General features: G+C 41.6%; 1 protein-coding gene across 1 annotated transcript in view; it reads right to left on the bottom strand.

The window, feature by feature from the left end:
- Positions 1-14,373: 14,373 nt before the first annotated feature.
- Positions 14,374-17,324, bottom strand: part of LOC145404295 (diacylglycerol lipase-alpha-like) — a 174,402-nt gene continuing 171,451 nt past the window's right edge. The window contains exon 16 of the mRNA XM_080275815.1: positions 14,374-16,064. Within this exon, the coding sequence (XP_080131941.1) occupies positions 14,577-16,064 (1,488 nt within the window). The 3' untranslated portion in view covers positions 14,374-14,576. The remainder of the gene's footprint in view (positions 16,065-17,324) is intronic.

The following is a 17,324-nucleotide window of genomic DNA, read 5'->3' on the forward strand; positions in this document are numbered from 1 at the left end:
TAAAAATTATATTAAGAACCAGGTGATAAATACTGTAACACACTTTTCACTGGGGAAAAAAAAAGTACTGCATGCCTTCAGTACAATATAGCCCAAATACCTGCAGCATAATGATGTACTGTATATATATATTATGTGTACAGTTCTCATGTAGAACTCTATAACATGGTAATGTCACCATTACTTAACACAATGCTTGGCTGTCTAGTCGATGGGCATGGAAAGCTATAAATAAGAATGCAATAATGAGAGCAATTAGGCATGATTAATGGAAAATATACTTCTTTACATATTAAATGATAAACTGTTTTCATAAACATCAAAAAAATAAACACAAAAGTAACTACAAACTACTGTACAAAATTAATTTTCACTTCACAGTGAAACTGACTAGATACTGACCATGTCATATATTTTATATGTACCACCACAATAAATGTGAAGGGACAACCTAAACACTGAAGCCATTATGTCAAGACAGACTGTTCACATATCTGATACTGCATCATGCATGCACATACAGCAGCTTCTAACTGAAACCTGTAACACTAACTGGATCTCTTGTAGAGAGACACTGCATTACATAATACTGGAAGTAGCATGTAAAGATAGGTATCAACATACAAGAATTTTTACTTATTATACATGAAATTACTGCAAATGTAATGATTACTCACTCTAACTTATACCCTAAAATCTGTGCTTCACACTCTATATACAAATTAATTACAGATTTTTTTCTTTACATGTCTTTTATCACATACAAAAGGTTAGGTTCAATGACTACCATCAGCATAACCAGAGTAATTATACAGTAAAAATTCTGTATTGTGTCCAACACCCATGATCTATCCCCAGTGATGTGGTGCAGTGTAACAGTATATCAGAGGGCACAAAAAAGAGATAATAGCATCTGGAGCTTTCATGGAAATCTTGGAACACATCCCCTCTTTAAATTTCTAATGTAAGAGAGGCTTTTGTGAATTTTGCTGAACTACACTAGTTCATGATGAACCAAGCCAGCCACTGCAATCTGCCACAGGATCTGTGCATATTTTGTGAAATAGCATCATGCCTCCTTCAAGCAAGAGGCTCCACCATGAAACACAGGAAGTGCATTTCTTATGAAACAAAGGCTGAAATAGTACGAAGGGTGGAACAATTGAGACTTATGAATTGGCCAGGTTTTATAAAGTCACTGAGTCTAAAATTTGTAACAAGCTGAAATAATTTTGCCAAGATTATGCATGCATAAACATATTCAGTGCCACTAGGTTGGTTTTGCACCAATGTTACATGTGATGGAAGCAAAGTTGAGGGTATAATCCTGGAAATTTGTGGTGGTACCATGTGTTGTTGGCTGGAGCTGTAATTCATGCTAAGGTTCAAGTGATCAAGATGCAAAATGTTGTCTGACCCATGGAGGTTTATGAAAGTAAACTGAGGCTTACTGATTTTGTTGCAAGGCATAACTTGGGACAAGTTTGAAAGGGAAAACTGAAAGTACAATAGTGCTTTGTACACCTCAAATGCAAAATGCCATCAACTTTCTCAGGGCTCAAGGACCAGGAAATTCTCAAGGAGTCTGGCAGCTTAGCTTCCCTTGCTGACAATAAATTTTATATCCTTCTCCATCCACTTCATCCCTTTTATCTGACCCTACCCACCCTCCCTCATACTAACCAGTAATGGACTACACTTTCAAGCATGGCGAAGCACAGCAAATATAAACACACTTTACAATTTGATTGTTTACATCTATAAGATGGCAGATTTCATACATATTTAATGAAAACCTCCCATGGAAGAAATAGCTCATATGTAGAACACATATAAAAAGCTTCACAGGGTTAATGATACTGGCTATGATGCTATACTAATGCAAAACTTTTGACACTAGCCTGCTCCTTATAAAATTTACAAATACAGTAACTCCGAAACGAGTGGTAGAAACCATGTCAACACTTGTCTACAAGAAAAGGAGGGAGGGCACTTCTGAGTATAATATTGCAACTACTGATTGCAGTTCCCACATGTGCATAGTTCAGCACATCTTTGGTCTCTGAGGCATCAGGATCCTAAGGACCTGTGGGTGTGGTGGGTCAGTATTTGCCAAGCTTGGGTTTTGGACAAAGCTGGTAAGGAATGATTGCATGACCAGTTAACAAAGGCTGCTGAGAATTACTATAACAATTGAATCTATGGTGGAAAATACAATTAACCACTCATGGACCCTCACTGATTTCCATCCAAAATTTTGAGCTGAACTCCTCCTGCTGAATGCCACATACCTTACAACCCTTGACCAATTATATTCTATTACTACTACCATCTAAGAGTTTTATTCAGTTTACGAGAGACCTTCTGAATTGGAAGGGTTAAGCATGGCCTTCACTATCCCTCTTCTAAAAAGCAGCTTTTCTTCAGCTGAGTTATATCATCTAGCGATGGAAAAAGTAAAATAAACAGTGTTATTATACTGAAGATGTCAAGATTCACAGTACAGTACTAAAAATTATTGAGCTAAAGTTCCATCAAGGAATCAGGGACAAAGACAAATGTATCCGAGTGGTAGAAAGCACACGTCAACGAAGCACTCTCCAAGAATGCATGAATGTAGTGGGAAATACATTGGGTATGGTCTGATGTGAGGAAAAGACTGCAACAGGAGAATGGCTTCTAAAAACAGTGACAGATGCTGGGAAAGGAATATGGAAGACTATGCTGACCTCTGCAATGATAACATATGACGATTCATAGTCATGTTTGAAGGACCTCCCACAAGACTTACTTTTTTGTACACAGCACTGGAGGACAAAGGAGTTGGCAGCAACACAAGCAATGGAGAGATGATTGATTAAGATATGCTTATGCTGACAGTCAGAGACTCTGAATGTGAAGGAACAAGCAGTGAACTTCTATTCACACCAACAGTTCATCAGCAGAATTGATCAAGTTCAACTGTGCAATGCAGTGCAACATGCAAGAAAGCTTGTACCAGTTTCCAGCAACAAACAAAACACCAAATTATGGAGCAGTACTTCTTTCTTCCCAATCCATCCTAGGAAGTTGGCCCGACAACCTCTCACCTCTGCTGCCTCGCTCACCCCCTCCAGACAACCTATGGGCCCTTAATCTCATATCTGTCCACTGCCAGCCTCAACACAGGCTCCCCTTCCCCACCAACATCTTATGGAAGCTGACTCAGATGAGTTTCAAGGAGACTCACACTCCCTTCTGTGGGCTCTTGTTTGCTACAAAATCTATAAATGCCCAAGACCTCTATTTCTACTTTTCTGGTAACCTAATGGTTCAGCAAGTTTCTGTTACTGTTATGTTTTCTGAATTAGCATTGTCATGAAAACTCAAATATGCTTCATGTACTGTACGTGTGCAAAATATCATCTGAACAATGCAAAAGTTATAGCTGAATGGGGAAGAAGAGTTTCACCCACAAAAAGTATATGTCCCGTGATGTCCAGTCCCATTTTTTTTTTTTACAAGATCTGTTTGAGTTACACAGAATATGAAATCTTATACGCTGTATTTTTTCTTGTACAAGATTAATTTGGGGGGTTCTTATACCTTCTCTTTGCACCTTAACAACAGCCAGCATCAACCCTTCATCAGACACCCTTCTCTGATATCCTGAAGCATTTTCTCAGTTCTAAAAATGGCTCTTTCAGGGAGTTTGTCCCATCGTCACTACATGAAGTGCATTCGTAAAAGATGCCTAGGTCACTGGAGAGTGGACTGTGACCCATATAATTGTCCTATGTAGCAAAGGTAGGGGGTTTCAAGAATACTCCCCCAGTATCCCTGCTTGTCGTACGAGGCGACTAAAAGGGTTGGTGGTGGGTTAGTGCCCCACCCCGTAAAAAGAACTAACTAAAAAAGCAAATAAAGCGCCTCGGACCCAGACGGACCATACGTTGACGACTAAGGAACGGACAAAGGACATTCTGAGAGTAGGAACGTGGAATGTGAGAGGAGTGAATGATGAAGTGAAAGAGAGAGAGATTGTCCAGGTGCTTGAGGATGCAAAAGTGGATATATGTGGATTGACTGAAACTAAATGGAAAGGTGAAAGGATGAGAGAATGGGAATACGGTGTAGGTATATGTGCGGGAGTCAGTGAGAATGAGAGGGCAAGAGAGGGAGTATGTCTGATGATAAGCAAGAAGTGGAAGGAGAATATAAGAGAGTATGGAACAGTGGGTGCAAGGATTGTATGGGTGAGGATGAAAGTAGGTATACAAGCATGGGCGATTGTATGTGTGTATGCTCCAACAGAGGATCGAGTGGCAAGAGTGAAAGATGAGTTTTGGGCGAAAGTAGAAGCATGTATGGACAAGTTTGAGAGGAGCGAGAGAGTGCTGTTGATTGGAGACATGAATGGCAAAGTCGGGAATGTACGAGTGGATGGAGTGGTTGGTCAGTGGGGTGTGCCAGCGAAGTAGATGGGAATGGTAGTGCTTTGGTGGACATCTGTGCTGGTAAGGGGTTGGCAATGTTAACACCTACTTTCGCCATAAGATGATCCACCGGTATACATGGAGAGTAATAAGGAGGATGGATGGTGAACTTGTTGAACGAAAGGCAATGATAGACTACGTGTGTGTGTGGATGAGCGAATGAGAAGACAAGTGTTGGATGCAAGGGTGTGGAGAGGGTGGGGGAATGGAGTCTCGGACCATCACTTAGTGATGGCCAAGATAGAGCTGCAAAGAAAGTGGTTGAGGAGGCGAAGGGGAAGACAGGAGGAAGCAGCTCCTGTGAGAAGAGTGGAGAAATCGCAAAATAGTGAGAAGAGGACAGAGTATAAGAGCATAGTGAAGAAAGATTGGGAAGGTATGAGCTAGAGCAGATGGAAGGGGTGGAAGACGTATGTAAGATATTCACGGAAGAGATAAGCGCAGCGTGTGAGGTGGTTTGTGGAGTGAGGGAGGAGATGCAAGGGTGTGCAAGGGACAGCATGGTGGAATGATGAGGTGAAACGAGCTGTGGAACAAAAAGAAGAAGGCATATGGTGAATGGTTGGCGAGTAGAGGTAGGGGAGAAGATGAGAGAGAGGAGAGAGGTATATGTGAGCAGGAGAAGGGAGGTTAAGAGACTGGTGAAGGAGAGTAAGAAGAAAGTGGATGAAGAGTTTGGGAGGAATCTGAGTGTGAAATGGAGGGAGAGTAAGAAATTGTTTTGGAAGGAGGTAAAGAAAGTAAGGCAGTGTGAAAGGGGAAATAGTAGGGGAGTGAAAGATAGGAATAATAGATTGTTGGTGGAGAAGAGAGAGAAATTGAGGAGATGGAAGGAGCACTTTGAGGATTTGTTGAAGGTAGAGAGTGAGAGCAGTGTGAGTATAAGTGGTTGGGGAATGGCTGGGAGAAGAAGAGATGAGAGGAGGGAGGAAGAGATCAGTAGGTCGGAAGTAGTGGAAGCGATGAAGAAGATTAAGCTGGGGAAAGGCCCCAGGAATTGATGGAGTGTGTGGTGAAATGCTTAGGTATGGGGGTGAGATTGTTGTGGAGTGGATATGGAAGTTGTGTAGATTGGCTTGGGAAGAGGGAAGGGTTCCAGAGGACTGGAAATCAGGTATAATTGTTCCTCTGTACAAAGGAAAGGGGAGAGAGAAGTATGTGGTAACCATAGGGGTATTTGCCTTCTTAGTGTGACTGGTAAAATATATGGTAGAATACTCATTGACAGGGTGAGGCATATGACAGAGGAGCTAGTTGGAGAAGAACAAGGGGGATTTAGGAAGGGAAAAGGGTGTGTAGATCAGATATTTGTTCTAAGATGTTTAGTGGAGAAGTATCTAGAGAAGGGAAGGAAAGTGTACGCTGCCTTCATGGACTTGGAGAAAGCTTATGACAGAATAGATAGGAAAGGTATGTGGAAGGTATTAAGAATATATGGAGTGGAGGGGAAATTGTTGAGTGCTGTGAAGAGTATGTACGAGGGAGCTAGGGCTACGGTGCGAGTGGATGGAGAGCTGAGTGAGTTCTTTGATCTCAGTGTGGGACTGAAACAGGGGTGTGTAATGTCTCCATGGCTGTTTAATATATATATGGATGGGGTCGTAAAGGAGGTACAAGGTAGGGCAGTGGATGTCGGGGTGGCCCTAATGAATGAGGGTGAGATTTGGAAGCTTCCGGTGTTGCTGTTTGCTGATGATACAGTATTGTTGAGTGAAGATGAATGGGAGTTGCAAGGTTTGGTGAATGAATTTGGGACAGTGTGTAGGAGGAGGAAGCTGAAAGTTAATGTAAACAAAAGTAAAGTTATGGTGTTTGAGAGGAATTAAGTCACACAGAGTGCAGTGAGGTTGGATGGGGAGGATATGGAGAATGTGAGTGCATTCAAGTACTTGGGTAGTGTGATGAGTAAGGATGGAACTTTGGGGGATGAAGTACGTGAAAGGGTACAGCAGGGAAGGAAGGTTGTTGGCACACTGAAAGCAGTGATGAGAAATAGGGAGGTGAGTATGGAAGTTAAGAAGTCACTGCATGATGGTATTGTGATCCCTACCCTGTCGTATGGAAGCGAGGCGTGGACCTTGCAAGAGGGGAACAAGTCAAGAGTGAGAGCAGTGGAAATGAGTTACTTGAGAGGAGCATGTGGAGTGACATGGAGGGACAGGTTGACGAATGAAGAAGTGAAGGAACGTTGTGGGGTAGATGTGGATGTGGTTGAAAAGATTAGGAGAAATACACTGAGGTGGTTTGGACATGTGGAGAGGATGGAGAATGAAAGACTGACTAAGAGGGTGTATGTAGGTGAGGTGGAGGGAGGGAGAGGGAGGGGTAGACCGAGGATGAGGTGGAGGGATGGAGTTGAGAGGTATATGAGGGAGGGGGGGGTGAGTTGGGGGGAGGGGAGTCAAATGGTGGGTGACAGAGTGACTTGGAGGCGTTTTGTCTGCGGCCACCCTTTGCGGGATTAGGGCGTCGGGCTATAGATAGATAGATAGATAGATAGCAAAGGTCCTGGACAGCAAGAAGAAGCATGTCCATGACTCAGAAAACAGTGAACTGTTAACACATCAGACAAAAGCAGAGAAGCGTTTCCAACTTCACTGAGGACATAATTATGCAGTAGAGGTGGATTTTTTTCTGAAGCAGGTGGAAGGATGTCTATAAAGGCATCACTTTATGTTATTATGTCACCACAAGCTATTGGACCCCAAATAAAGGAAAAGATTCTCCTGTAACTGCAGCAAAGAAGACTTTTAACATCATCCTAAGTACTGCACATACAACGAAGCTCCAATCTGTTGGAAAAGAAGACCAAATATTGTGGACTGCTTGAATGACACTCCTGAGATGCCATGGCTATCAGACTTCTCCCACAGCCGAAACCCTAGAGCTTTTTTCCCATCTGCCAGAACCAATAAGTTACCAGGGAGAGAAGCTCTCAATATCTGGACCCCTAAATCTGATGACTGGATGGTCAAGATCAGTAACAATTATCTCCTAGTTTTACTAGCTGGAACTTCGGGAGACAAACTTATCACTTTCATTCACTGTTCTTGGGTTGGGTATATGTCACCAGAAATGCCATACTTGACATCAACACAATCTCTGGTTCCTCCTGTCCTGAAACAGAAGGATAACAAGTTGGATCCATCAGAGGTCTCTACCCTCCCGTGCCACAAGATGTTCCTCAGCAGGAAGACAAAGGAATCATGGGGGACCACTGGAGAAAATCCTGCAGAGGTAAGGATTCCCTTATGGATGGCCAAGTGGACAAACACCACCCTGATACAGAGGACACCTTAGGTTCACACATCTCTTACTACAACAAAACTTCAGCCTAGAAACTATGATAGACTGCCAAATACAGAGGAAGGAAGAAAGTTATTTAACTACATCAAGGTGCTCACTGAGTAAGTTCCAAAGTATGGATCTGTAGCAGCTGTTCCCTTACTGCCCCCATGGTGCAAAACCAGACCAAACATCAAGAATCCTGGACACAAGTTTACACAACTGGCTGCTTTAAGAGAATCAAACCTCTGTGTCTTTATTGCTGTTAAGTCCATCTATGTTAGATTCCTTATCAAAACCTTTATTAGGCCCCCTGGACTTCAATACCTTCTTGACCATGTTGTTCATCTTTCCCAAAAGGGTACCTATTCCAACAAAATGGGGCCCACTAGGCTTCATGTTAAAAGAACAATCTGAATGATGGGCTCATGAAAAAACACTTAAACTAGTTACATTAGTTAAATTCCATTACACTTTAGTATCTTCTCTTTGTACTTTCCTGGGAATTTTGAACTTGAATTATCAAGATCACCAGCTCAATAATATTTCCACTCTGCCATACCTTCCAGGTTCTTAAAAAAAGCTCCCATATTTAGCTGGCTGAGCCCTCTGGCTGGTTGAATTATCACTAGGAAACACCTTCTACCAAGTTCCTGTTGCCAGACGACAAAGTAGTAAATACTGTGGTCCTAGGAAAGTGTTGCGATCAGCTTCCATGATGAGCTTATCACACTACAATAAAGTTGTGGATATACTGAATTCATCCACCAAATATGTCTTCCTCAGATTGGTTAAGCATCCAAACTTAGTTCAGATCCACCTTATTTATAACTTTGTAGGTTACTCCTAGAATGCATTCAAATGCTCATTCTAAAGGTATGCACCATTTCCATTACAGCATACATTAATGCATACATACACCAAGTGAAACCTTCACTAGACACTAAGCAGTCACTAGGTTGCGGATCTAAACAAGAAACATATTACTGTTTGTTCCTTGGGGTAAGTTGGATTGTTATCCTTGCATGGCAGCTGGCCTGGGAGAAGGAAACCCAAGGTCCTAGGAAGGGTTGGGGAAAGCGGGGGCATGTGGTAATTGATCCCTAACTGACGATCATCAGTTTCCAAGTTTGCCACATAGAGTCCTAAGAATGACAATTGCAGAAGGTCTGTCAAAAACTGCCCAGCATTAAGCCAGCCCTTTCTATGACATAAATGGTTCCTACCCAATCAGAACTAGGGGATGAGGTGGTGGGAAGAAAGATCCCGCCCCCTCACCAGGTGTGTGGGGGAACCCCCCCAAACCACTTCACCTCCCTCTGGATACTGTAATTGGATACAGCTAGCTCTGTACCCTCCCACCAAACTACCCACCATACCACATTTATATCGCATGGGGGGAGTGTCTCGTGCTTGCTCACCCCCAAGTCCCCTCTACCTCCACCTTCCTCCCCCCTCCCTTTATACTGAATGACGCAGCAATTTCCCTGGAATGTTCGCTTTGTGTTTTCTCCCACCATAGTACCCCCCCCACACTGGGGGAGTGTCTCATTCCCCGTCATCACCAGAAACCCTCCACCCCACCTCCAACTTCCTCCCTCCCAATCCTTAGTCCAAAATTTGGCACAGTAATTTCCCTGCCATCAGGAACTTCTGTCTCTCTACTGACACCAAAATAACCCCCCACACCACCTCTCATCCACATTGGGGATATGTCTCAATCATGCCTGAGACCCCCCACCCCACCTCCACCTCCCTCCCTCCCTATCATTTGTCCCTAATACGACGTGGTAATTTCCCTGCCATGATCGACCAGTGTCTGTCTACTCTCACCAAAACTGTTTTTTTATTTTGTTTAATTTATTATTTATCATGTACTTTCTACAGCCTTTTTTCATTACCCTAAGTATTTATTGGTTTCATAGTGTTTTATGAAGATTTTCTATGTTTTTCAGGCATGGGATTTTTTTTTTTTAACTTTTTATTTTCATGCTAACTCCTGCACCTAGTTTCATCAATAGAAACATATTTTACATAGATATCACTGATTTGGTAAGGTTCTTTAGCGAAGGTATTTGCTAAGCTTTTTTTTTTTTTTTCCCACACTCATGCTGACTCCTACACCTAGTTTCATCAAGATAATGATATTTTACATTGATTTCATTGATTTTGGTAAGGTTCTCTAGTGAAAATTAGGTTTCAGCCAAATTTTTCTGGTTTTCCCTCCTACCGTGAGGAGGGAAATTTATAATCTTTGATGGGTGGTTTTGTGGTAACCATTAGACTTAGGGGACTCAGATTAGCATTTTCAGGTGTGTAAATTCAAGCCCTTCAAATCTTTAAGAAAAAATTTTACCTTGGTAAAAGCTGAAAAATCGACCCCAAATTGCAGCTGGGGTGGTACATAGCCTGCTACTTGGTGGAGCTACACATCACCCAGTACTGTATCATAATTAATTTCCATCAAAAGGCTGGAAAAAAGACTTACACGTGCATGCACAGCCAAGGCCTTCAAAACGTAAATATAAATGTAATCTTGTGATCTGAAACTTTCACAAATTAGAATAAGATCCGGAGAATCTGTGCTTTACACTCTTCTCACAGGAATTTTTTCACTGTCAATATCAAATGAGATAAGTTGGTATTTATGTCTCACTCTGAGTGGCATGTCAACATAACAAAGGCTACGAGGTAGGGGTCCTCCCTTAGCACAAAAAATATATACTGGGACTTTGTTATAACACTGGCTCAATATATATATATATCCAGCCATCCATCATCCAACCCTACGTTGCCCCATGAGCATGAGCAGCATAGGAGCCCAGGGCTAGGCAAGTTGGTCCTGACATTTAAGATGAGAGTGAATACACATATACAGTATATATATATAATATATATATATATATATATATATATATATATATATATATATATATATATATATATATATATATATATACACACACACACACACACACACATACACATACAGTCCCCAGCTTAAGAGAATAATTGGTTCTTAAATATCTTTCGTAAGTCGTTTTTTTTTTTTATTAAGACCATCTCTCATTCTTATACTCTCTATCAGTCTCTCCCTCTCTCCTATCCAACCCAACCCTAATCCCATAATTACTGAGGTCAAAGTTCTTTCCCTCTACCCCATCGCCTTTCTACACAATACCTACTCCTGTGCTATTTGCTCCCTCTCTCTCTCTCTCTCTCTTTCTTTCCCCCCTCCCCAGATTAAAGCCCATTATTGTCTCCACTCCTCCACTTATCCCCTACCCTTCCCTGAACTGCAATATATATATATATATATATATATATATATATATATATATACAGTATATATTATGGATATATTTATATATATATATAGTAGTCCCTCATTTATTTGGATGTGCCATAACGGGATGTGTTCATTATCCGGATACTGGACTTTGGCTCTATTAAACCATTATCCGAATTTACTTGCTATTATCTGGATGTAAAAGTCCCTGAGAACTTTGGCTGGCCAGCCAACATGTTCAAACATTCGGTATCGTGGCCGCTGGGCTCAAGCTGTGAGCAGGAAGTAGGCCATAACCCACAACCAAAGCTAAAATATCTGTCTGCCCCTGGCCTGAATGGTCAAAGTCATGCTGTGGCCCAATCACTCCCATCGAACCTCCACCACCCGAGTAATACGACTGTAACCCACAAGCTGTGTCAAAAAGTCTGTATGCATCCCCACCAGGCTGTCAGGATTTCCTAACTGCCTCTGAGACTGTAACACAGACCACAAGCCCTAAGTACATGTTCAGTGACAGCAGCCGTCCGCCTCACTACTGAACATCCAAAGTCACTCGCTTACTGTGAGTTGCGTTTCCGCAGGGCCACCCGGCGTCAAGATGAATGCAAGCCATGAGTAAATGTATAGTAAAAGTGCCCGTCCACCTCGTGACAGAAAGGTGAAAATCCCGCACACAGCCTTGTTTCTAACCCCTCCTCCCATCCCTCCTCCATACTCTCCCTCTCTCTCAGTCCCTACCCTCCTCCGTGGTGATAACACTGACTCATGGGTTTTTAATTTTTTGTTTTGCGATTTATTCGACTACTATTAGTCATATTGAAATTCCACATTATCCAGGGGAAAGCTCATGAAATGCTGCATCTAGTCATATGCTTAACTCTTGGAAGGTGCTGGGAAAATTTTGCACTAGGATGGTGGGAAGTTATATGAAGGTACGTTTTACTCCTGAGCACTTTATTCTCACTGCATTTCTGTACTTTTACTTACCAGTTTTATGTGTTTTTATTTGCTTATCTTACAGTATAAACACAAGCGAAGATAATGATATACATTTTTCTCAATATAACCAATTTGAGGTGGCATATTTGGCCGTGGAATTTTTTTTGAGCCCCGGGTGCAATCACTCGTCACAGATAACTGATTTTCAAACCGTCTTCGGATTTTTTGCAGATTTTTGTTGTTCATGCATTATTTTCTTGATGTTTTGCATAAATATGGATAATCCTATGTGTGTTTTGATGTCTCAATGTGGGAGAATGACCAGAAAACAGCACCTAAATTAGGAGGGGTTCTGTGCATACAGTAGTGTATAGGGATTTTTTTTTTTTTCGGTTTTTGGTGTTTTCTTGCATGGTTTTCTTGGTGTTTACCATTACTCTGGCTATTCCTATGTGTGTTTTGATGTCTAAATATGGCCGAATGACCAGAAAACAGTGCCAAAATTAGGAGGAGTACTGTACATACAGTAGTGTATAGGTAGGGTGTTTTTTGTTTTCAATGTTTTTTTTTTTATTGTTTTCTTGGTATTTTGCATTATTATGGATATTCCTGTGTGTTTTGATGTCAATATAAGGCAAAAAGACCTGAAAACAGTACCAAAATTAGGAGGGGTACTGTAAATACAACAGTGCATAGGTAGGGTGTTTTTTGGTTATCAATGTTTTTTTTCAAGGTTTTCTTGATGTTTAGCATTACTTTGGACATTCCTATGTGTGTTTTGATGTATAAATATGGCAGACTGACCTAAAAACAGTGCCAAACTGGAAAGGGGTATTATAAATACAGTAGTGTATAGGTAGGGTGTTTTTTGTTTTTCATTTTTTTTTTTCTCATGATTTTCTTGGTGTTGAATATTATTTTGGATAATCCTATGTATGTTTTGATATCAAACTATGCCAGAATGACTGGAAAACACTGTGAAAATAAGGAGGGGTACTGTACATACAGAAGTGTACAGTACAGATAGGGTGATTTTTTGGTTTTCGATTTTTTTTTCCATGGTTTTCTTGGTGTTTAGCATTACTTTGGATATTCCTATGTGTGTTTTCATGTCTAAATATGCCTGAATGACTGGAAAACACTGCCAAATTAAGCACAGTTACTGTACAAACAGGTTAGGTATTGGTAGGAGGTTGGGAATTGTGTTCATTATCAAGATGCTGCCACTAACCGGACATATCTTTGGCTCTAGTGTGTCCGGATAAATGAGAGATTACTGCATTTACTGTACACAGTATATTAAAAAAAAAAAAAAAAAAAAAAAAAAAAAAAAGCTACTGCTTGTAAGTCAACATGAGTTACTCTTTCCAAGAGAAACTGAACAAGTGAGAATCAAAATCAAGAGTCACTCATTTCCAGATCTCTGTATACTGTATACAGTATAAGTACAGCCAACCAAAAAACTATCACATCCCTGGGGTTCAATGGTTGTGCAAATGAGCAAGTTTTGCAGACACAAATGAATCTATTATGTTGCCTCAAAAAATATACAATCCAATATGTGATGATGTATGCGATTTCGAGTCCTAATAATTACCAAAGACAATATTTGCACTTATAATCACAGGGTGTCCTGTATATAACACAGCTTGATCTATGTTTCAGAAGGATACATGTGGTAAGTGGGCTGATAATTTTTTGGTTGACTGTCCGTATACAAATACATATACCGTATATAGTGACTATAATCCATGTACAGGTATTACCAGAGTCATAAAATGTGACAAAAGAGGGTGAGAGTGGGACTGGGAAATCCTGAATCTTTCAGAATTCACTATTATCATACAGTACTACAAACTGTAAATTTAGTAAATTTACTGCACTTTACATGAGACACCTCAGTGGTATCACGATAATGACTAAGATCGGCGACAACCATGTGCTAACATGCTGTGGTCTGAATCCAAGAGGAGGCTATAAGGTTTTCTATTATATAAATATTGATACAGAAGTAAAGTGGCTGTCTAGTCTTAGGTGTTTCTATACCTGTCCCATTGGTAATGTAGGACTGACTGTTAACATTCTCTACATTATTAGGTAAAAGTTTCAATTTGAAGTACATGGCTGATGACCAGGACAACTGTTCTTTCACCTTTCAGTTATTGTTCTGAAAGTCTGAACATGATCCCAATAACTTTTCTTTGCCAAGTACCTGAATCTGAATACCCTTTTTAGACAACAGAGTATAATGGTGCAATACTTCTAGTTACTATTTCCCAGTGATAAAGCGTGGATGCTTCTATGTCATGGCCAATCAGGTTAAACTTTTGGATCAAGCAGAGTTCCATGTGATTAACAAAAATGACAGTGAATGATATTGTGCCACCAAGAATGACTTCCACTCCTTTCAGCCTTTGCTTTCTTCTCTGAACTAAACAACAAACACTATTGACTTTAGATGCTGTTTTCTCTTCAAAGTATGACACTTCCTTTTCAGGTACTGTCCTCTACAACACTATGGTTAGCATTCCATACTGTTCTCTTTTCTTTACTATACAAGACTCTCTGCTACAACCTATTCTGTGCTAAACACTGCTCTCTGCTCTCTGTGGGGTGTGAACTACAACTGGGATGGTTTTTGTTGACTGAGTGAGGTCATGGAGGAGGGGAGTGGCCTTGTGCAGTGGGTGGCTAACAGGAGAGCAGGTTGCAGTGGCAGGGGTGGAGACAGTTCGAAGATGTTCAACAGGGGTTGGTAGAAGGGAGGCATTTCTGGAGGATGGTGGGTCTGAGGTAAGGGGTGAGGTGAAAGAATCTGTATTGGCTGGGGAAGAGGGGGACAGCTGTGGAGACATGCCAGAATACATGTAGTGGTGAACCAGAGACGGCCCACCCCGTCCATATTCCTGCTGCTGCCCACCAAACACCCCAACTGCCACACTCCAATCACCACTGGGCCCACCTACATTCCCAAATCCATTCAGCCTATCACCATAGCCTGAGTCTCGTGACATCTGGGATGAAGTCATATCAAGCTTTACCTTGTGTGATATCTGTGAAGAGCCAGATGAAGATGGTCTACTTGGAGCACTCTCTGTGGACTCAGGAGATTCAACTGCACTAATGCATATTACTTTATCATGAATTTCTTCTTGAGAGGAAACTCTGTTTGTTTTACAAAACTGTTTCTCTACATTTTGGACGGTTGAGGAATTTATGCATGGTTCCACCAGCAATGAACTTGGATTGGAAGGCCATTCCTTATTCGCTTGTAAATTGCTTGAACTCTGAGTATCATTCCCTTTTTGAGAAGTGGGAGGAGTAGGAATGATGGGTTCAATTGTGATAAAGGATGCAGGTGATAATGGTCGAATCTCTTCATCATCTGAGGACTCTGGAAGTTGTTCTGTAGCATTCAGGTACTTGTACTGCCTACGGGAATCCAAGGGTGGAGTTTCAACATAGATACAATATCCAGTGCCTAGGCGTGCAGGGGGTAGGCGGTGATTTAGAAGAGGAGACTGCTGAAATGCTGCCACTGCTGCTGAAGCTCTCCTGCCCTCCCTCATGTACAATGATGCCCGTGACACAATGCTGGAGGCCTCACTAAGGGTCTCTGGAGAGGCTAATGGAGCCACCCCTGTTACCCAGTCATCATCTCTGTCATGCAGCCCCCTACCAGCTTCCCTGATTCCCAGCAGCAACTGTTCCTCAAGTGCCGACAGCAGCTCCCAGGTAATGGCTGGAGAGTGGATATGAGCATGATGCCTCAGGTCTATGGGGGGTTCAGGAGAAGCTGCTGGGGTACAAGTAAAGGAAGTTTCAAGCAGCAGTTTGTGTGGAGGAGTTGCCAGACGATTTCCATTGGCTTTAGCAGAGATGGGAGTACTAGTGACTAGTGCATTCTTGATGGATGCACTAGTGGGACTGAGCTGAAGAACTGTGGGAGAAGCATGAAGGCTGGAGGGCAGAAGCTGATGTCTCTCACCATCTGATGTAGAGGTGTCACTCTTCCGCCTAGTAGGACTCTCACATGCCCTCTGTGGTTTTCTCGGCCCTGGGCTCTCCAGTACCTGTCCAGAAAAACTATATGGTACACTGCAGATCACAAAAGCTGGAACTAGGAAAAAACTCCAGGAAGTCCATCAATACAAAATCAGAGAGCAGCAAATACAAGTCAGTTAGAAACATGAAGCAAAAAATAAATGTACACAGTAAAGGTGACAATATTTTTGATCCTGACTAATTAGTCTATTTATCTACAGCCAGACACCATAATCCCATAAGGGGTGGCCATCTGTCTTTGCATTAATTGTTTAGTAACTCTGAAAATTATGTCAAGGAAAGAAGATTCTGAAACACTCATCAAACACAATCTCTTGGTCATGAGTTGGTGTACAATATGGTATTAAGTTACTCTTTTTCTGTCACTCCTGAATCATTCAAACCACATATATATATACCATATATACGATCTATCTATCTATCTATATATATACATAGCTACTGCCAGTCTCAGATGCCTCAATCCTGTAAGGGAAGGGCACATGCAAATTGCCTCCATGTCACCCTATTCCCTGCCATTTCACTGTCCTGCTCCCCCCTCACCCCCCCCCCTCTCTCATATACCTCTCCACTCCATCCCTCCATCTCATCCTTGGCCTCCCTCTACCTCTCCACCCCCTCCACCTCACTCATATATACTCTCCTCATCAGTCTCTCACTCTCCATCCTCTCCACATGGTCAAACCACCTTAATGTGTTTCTCCTAACGCCTCCTATCACATCCACATCCACACCACAATGCTCCTTCACTTCCTCATTGGTCAGTCTGTCTCTCGATGTGACTCCACATGCTCCTTTCAAACAACTCATTTCCACTGCTCTCACTCTTGACTTCTGTCCCTCCAGCAAGGTCCAAGTTTCACTTCCATACATTAGAGTTGGTATCACAATACTGTCATGTGGAAACTTTTTCACTTCCATGCTCATGTTCATGTTCACTTCCATGCTCACTGCTTTCAAGGAACCAGCAACCTTTCTTCCTTGTTGTACCCTTTCAAGCACTTCACCCTCTAAACTTCCATCTTTACTCAGCACACTATCCAAGTACTGTACTTAAACACACACACACACATATATATATATATATATATATATATATATATATACTCAACCCCCCTGCACCTAATTGGTCACATTAAATGCGCGTGATAACTGAATACGCGATAGCTGAACTGAACAATCAATGGGAAAATTTCTAATTGGTTTTTCGGTGGCCCATTTTACTAACTTTTAACCACTTTATGCCTGCGATTTCCTGCCAATCTCTC

Source organism: Coenobita brevimanus, chromosome 63, assembly GCF_032717465.1.
Source record: "Coenobita brevimanus isolate Jiangsu-jjx chromosome 63, ASM3271746v2, whole genome shotgun sequence".
NCBI lineage: Eukaryota > Metazoa > Arthropoda > Malacostraca > Decapoda > Coenobitidae > Coenobita > Coenobita brevimanus.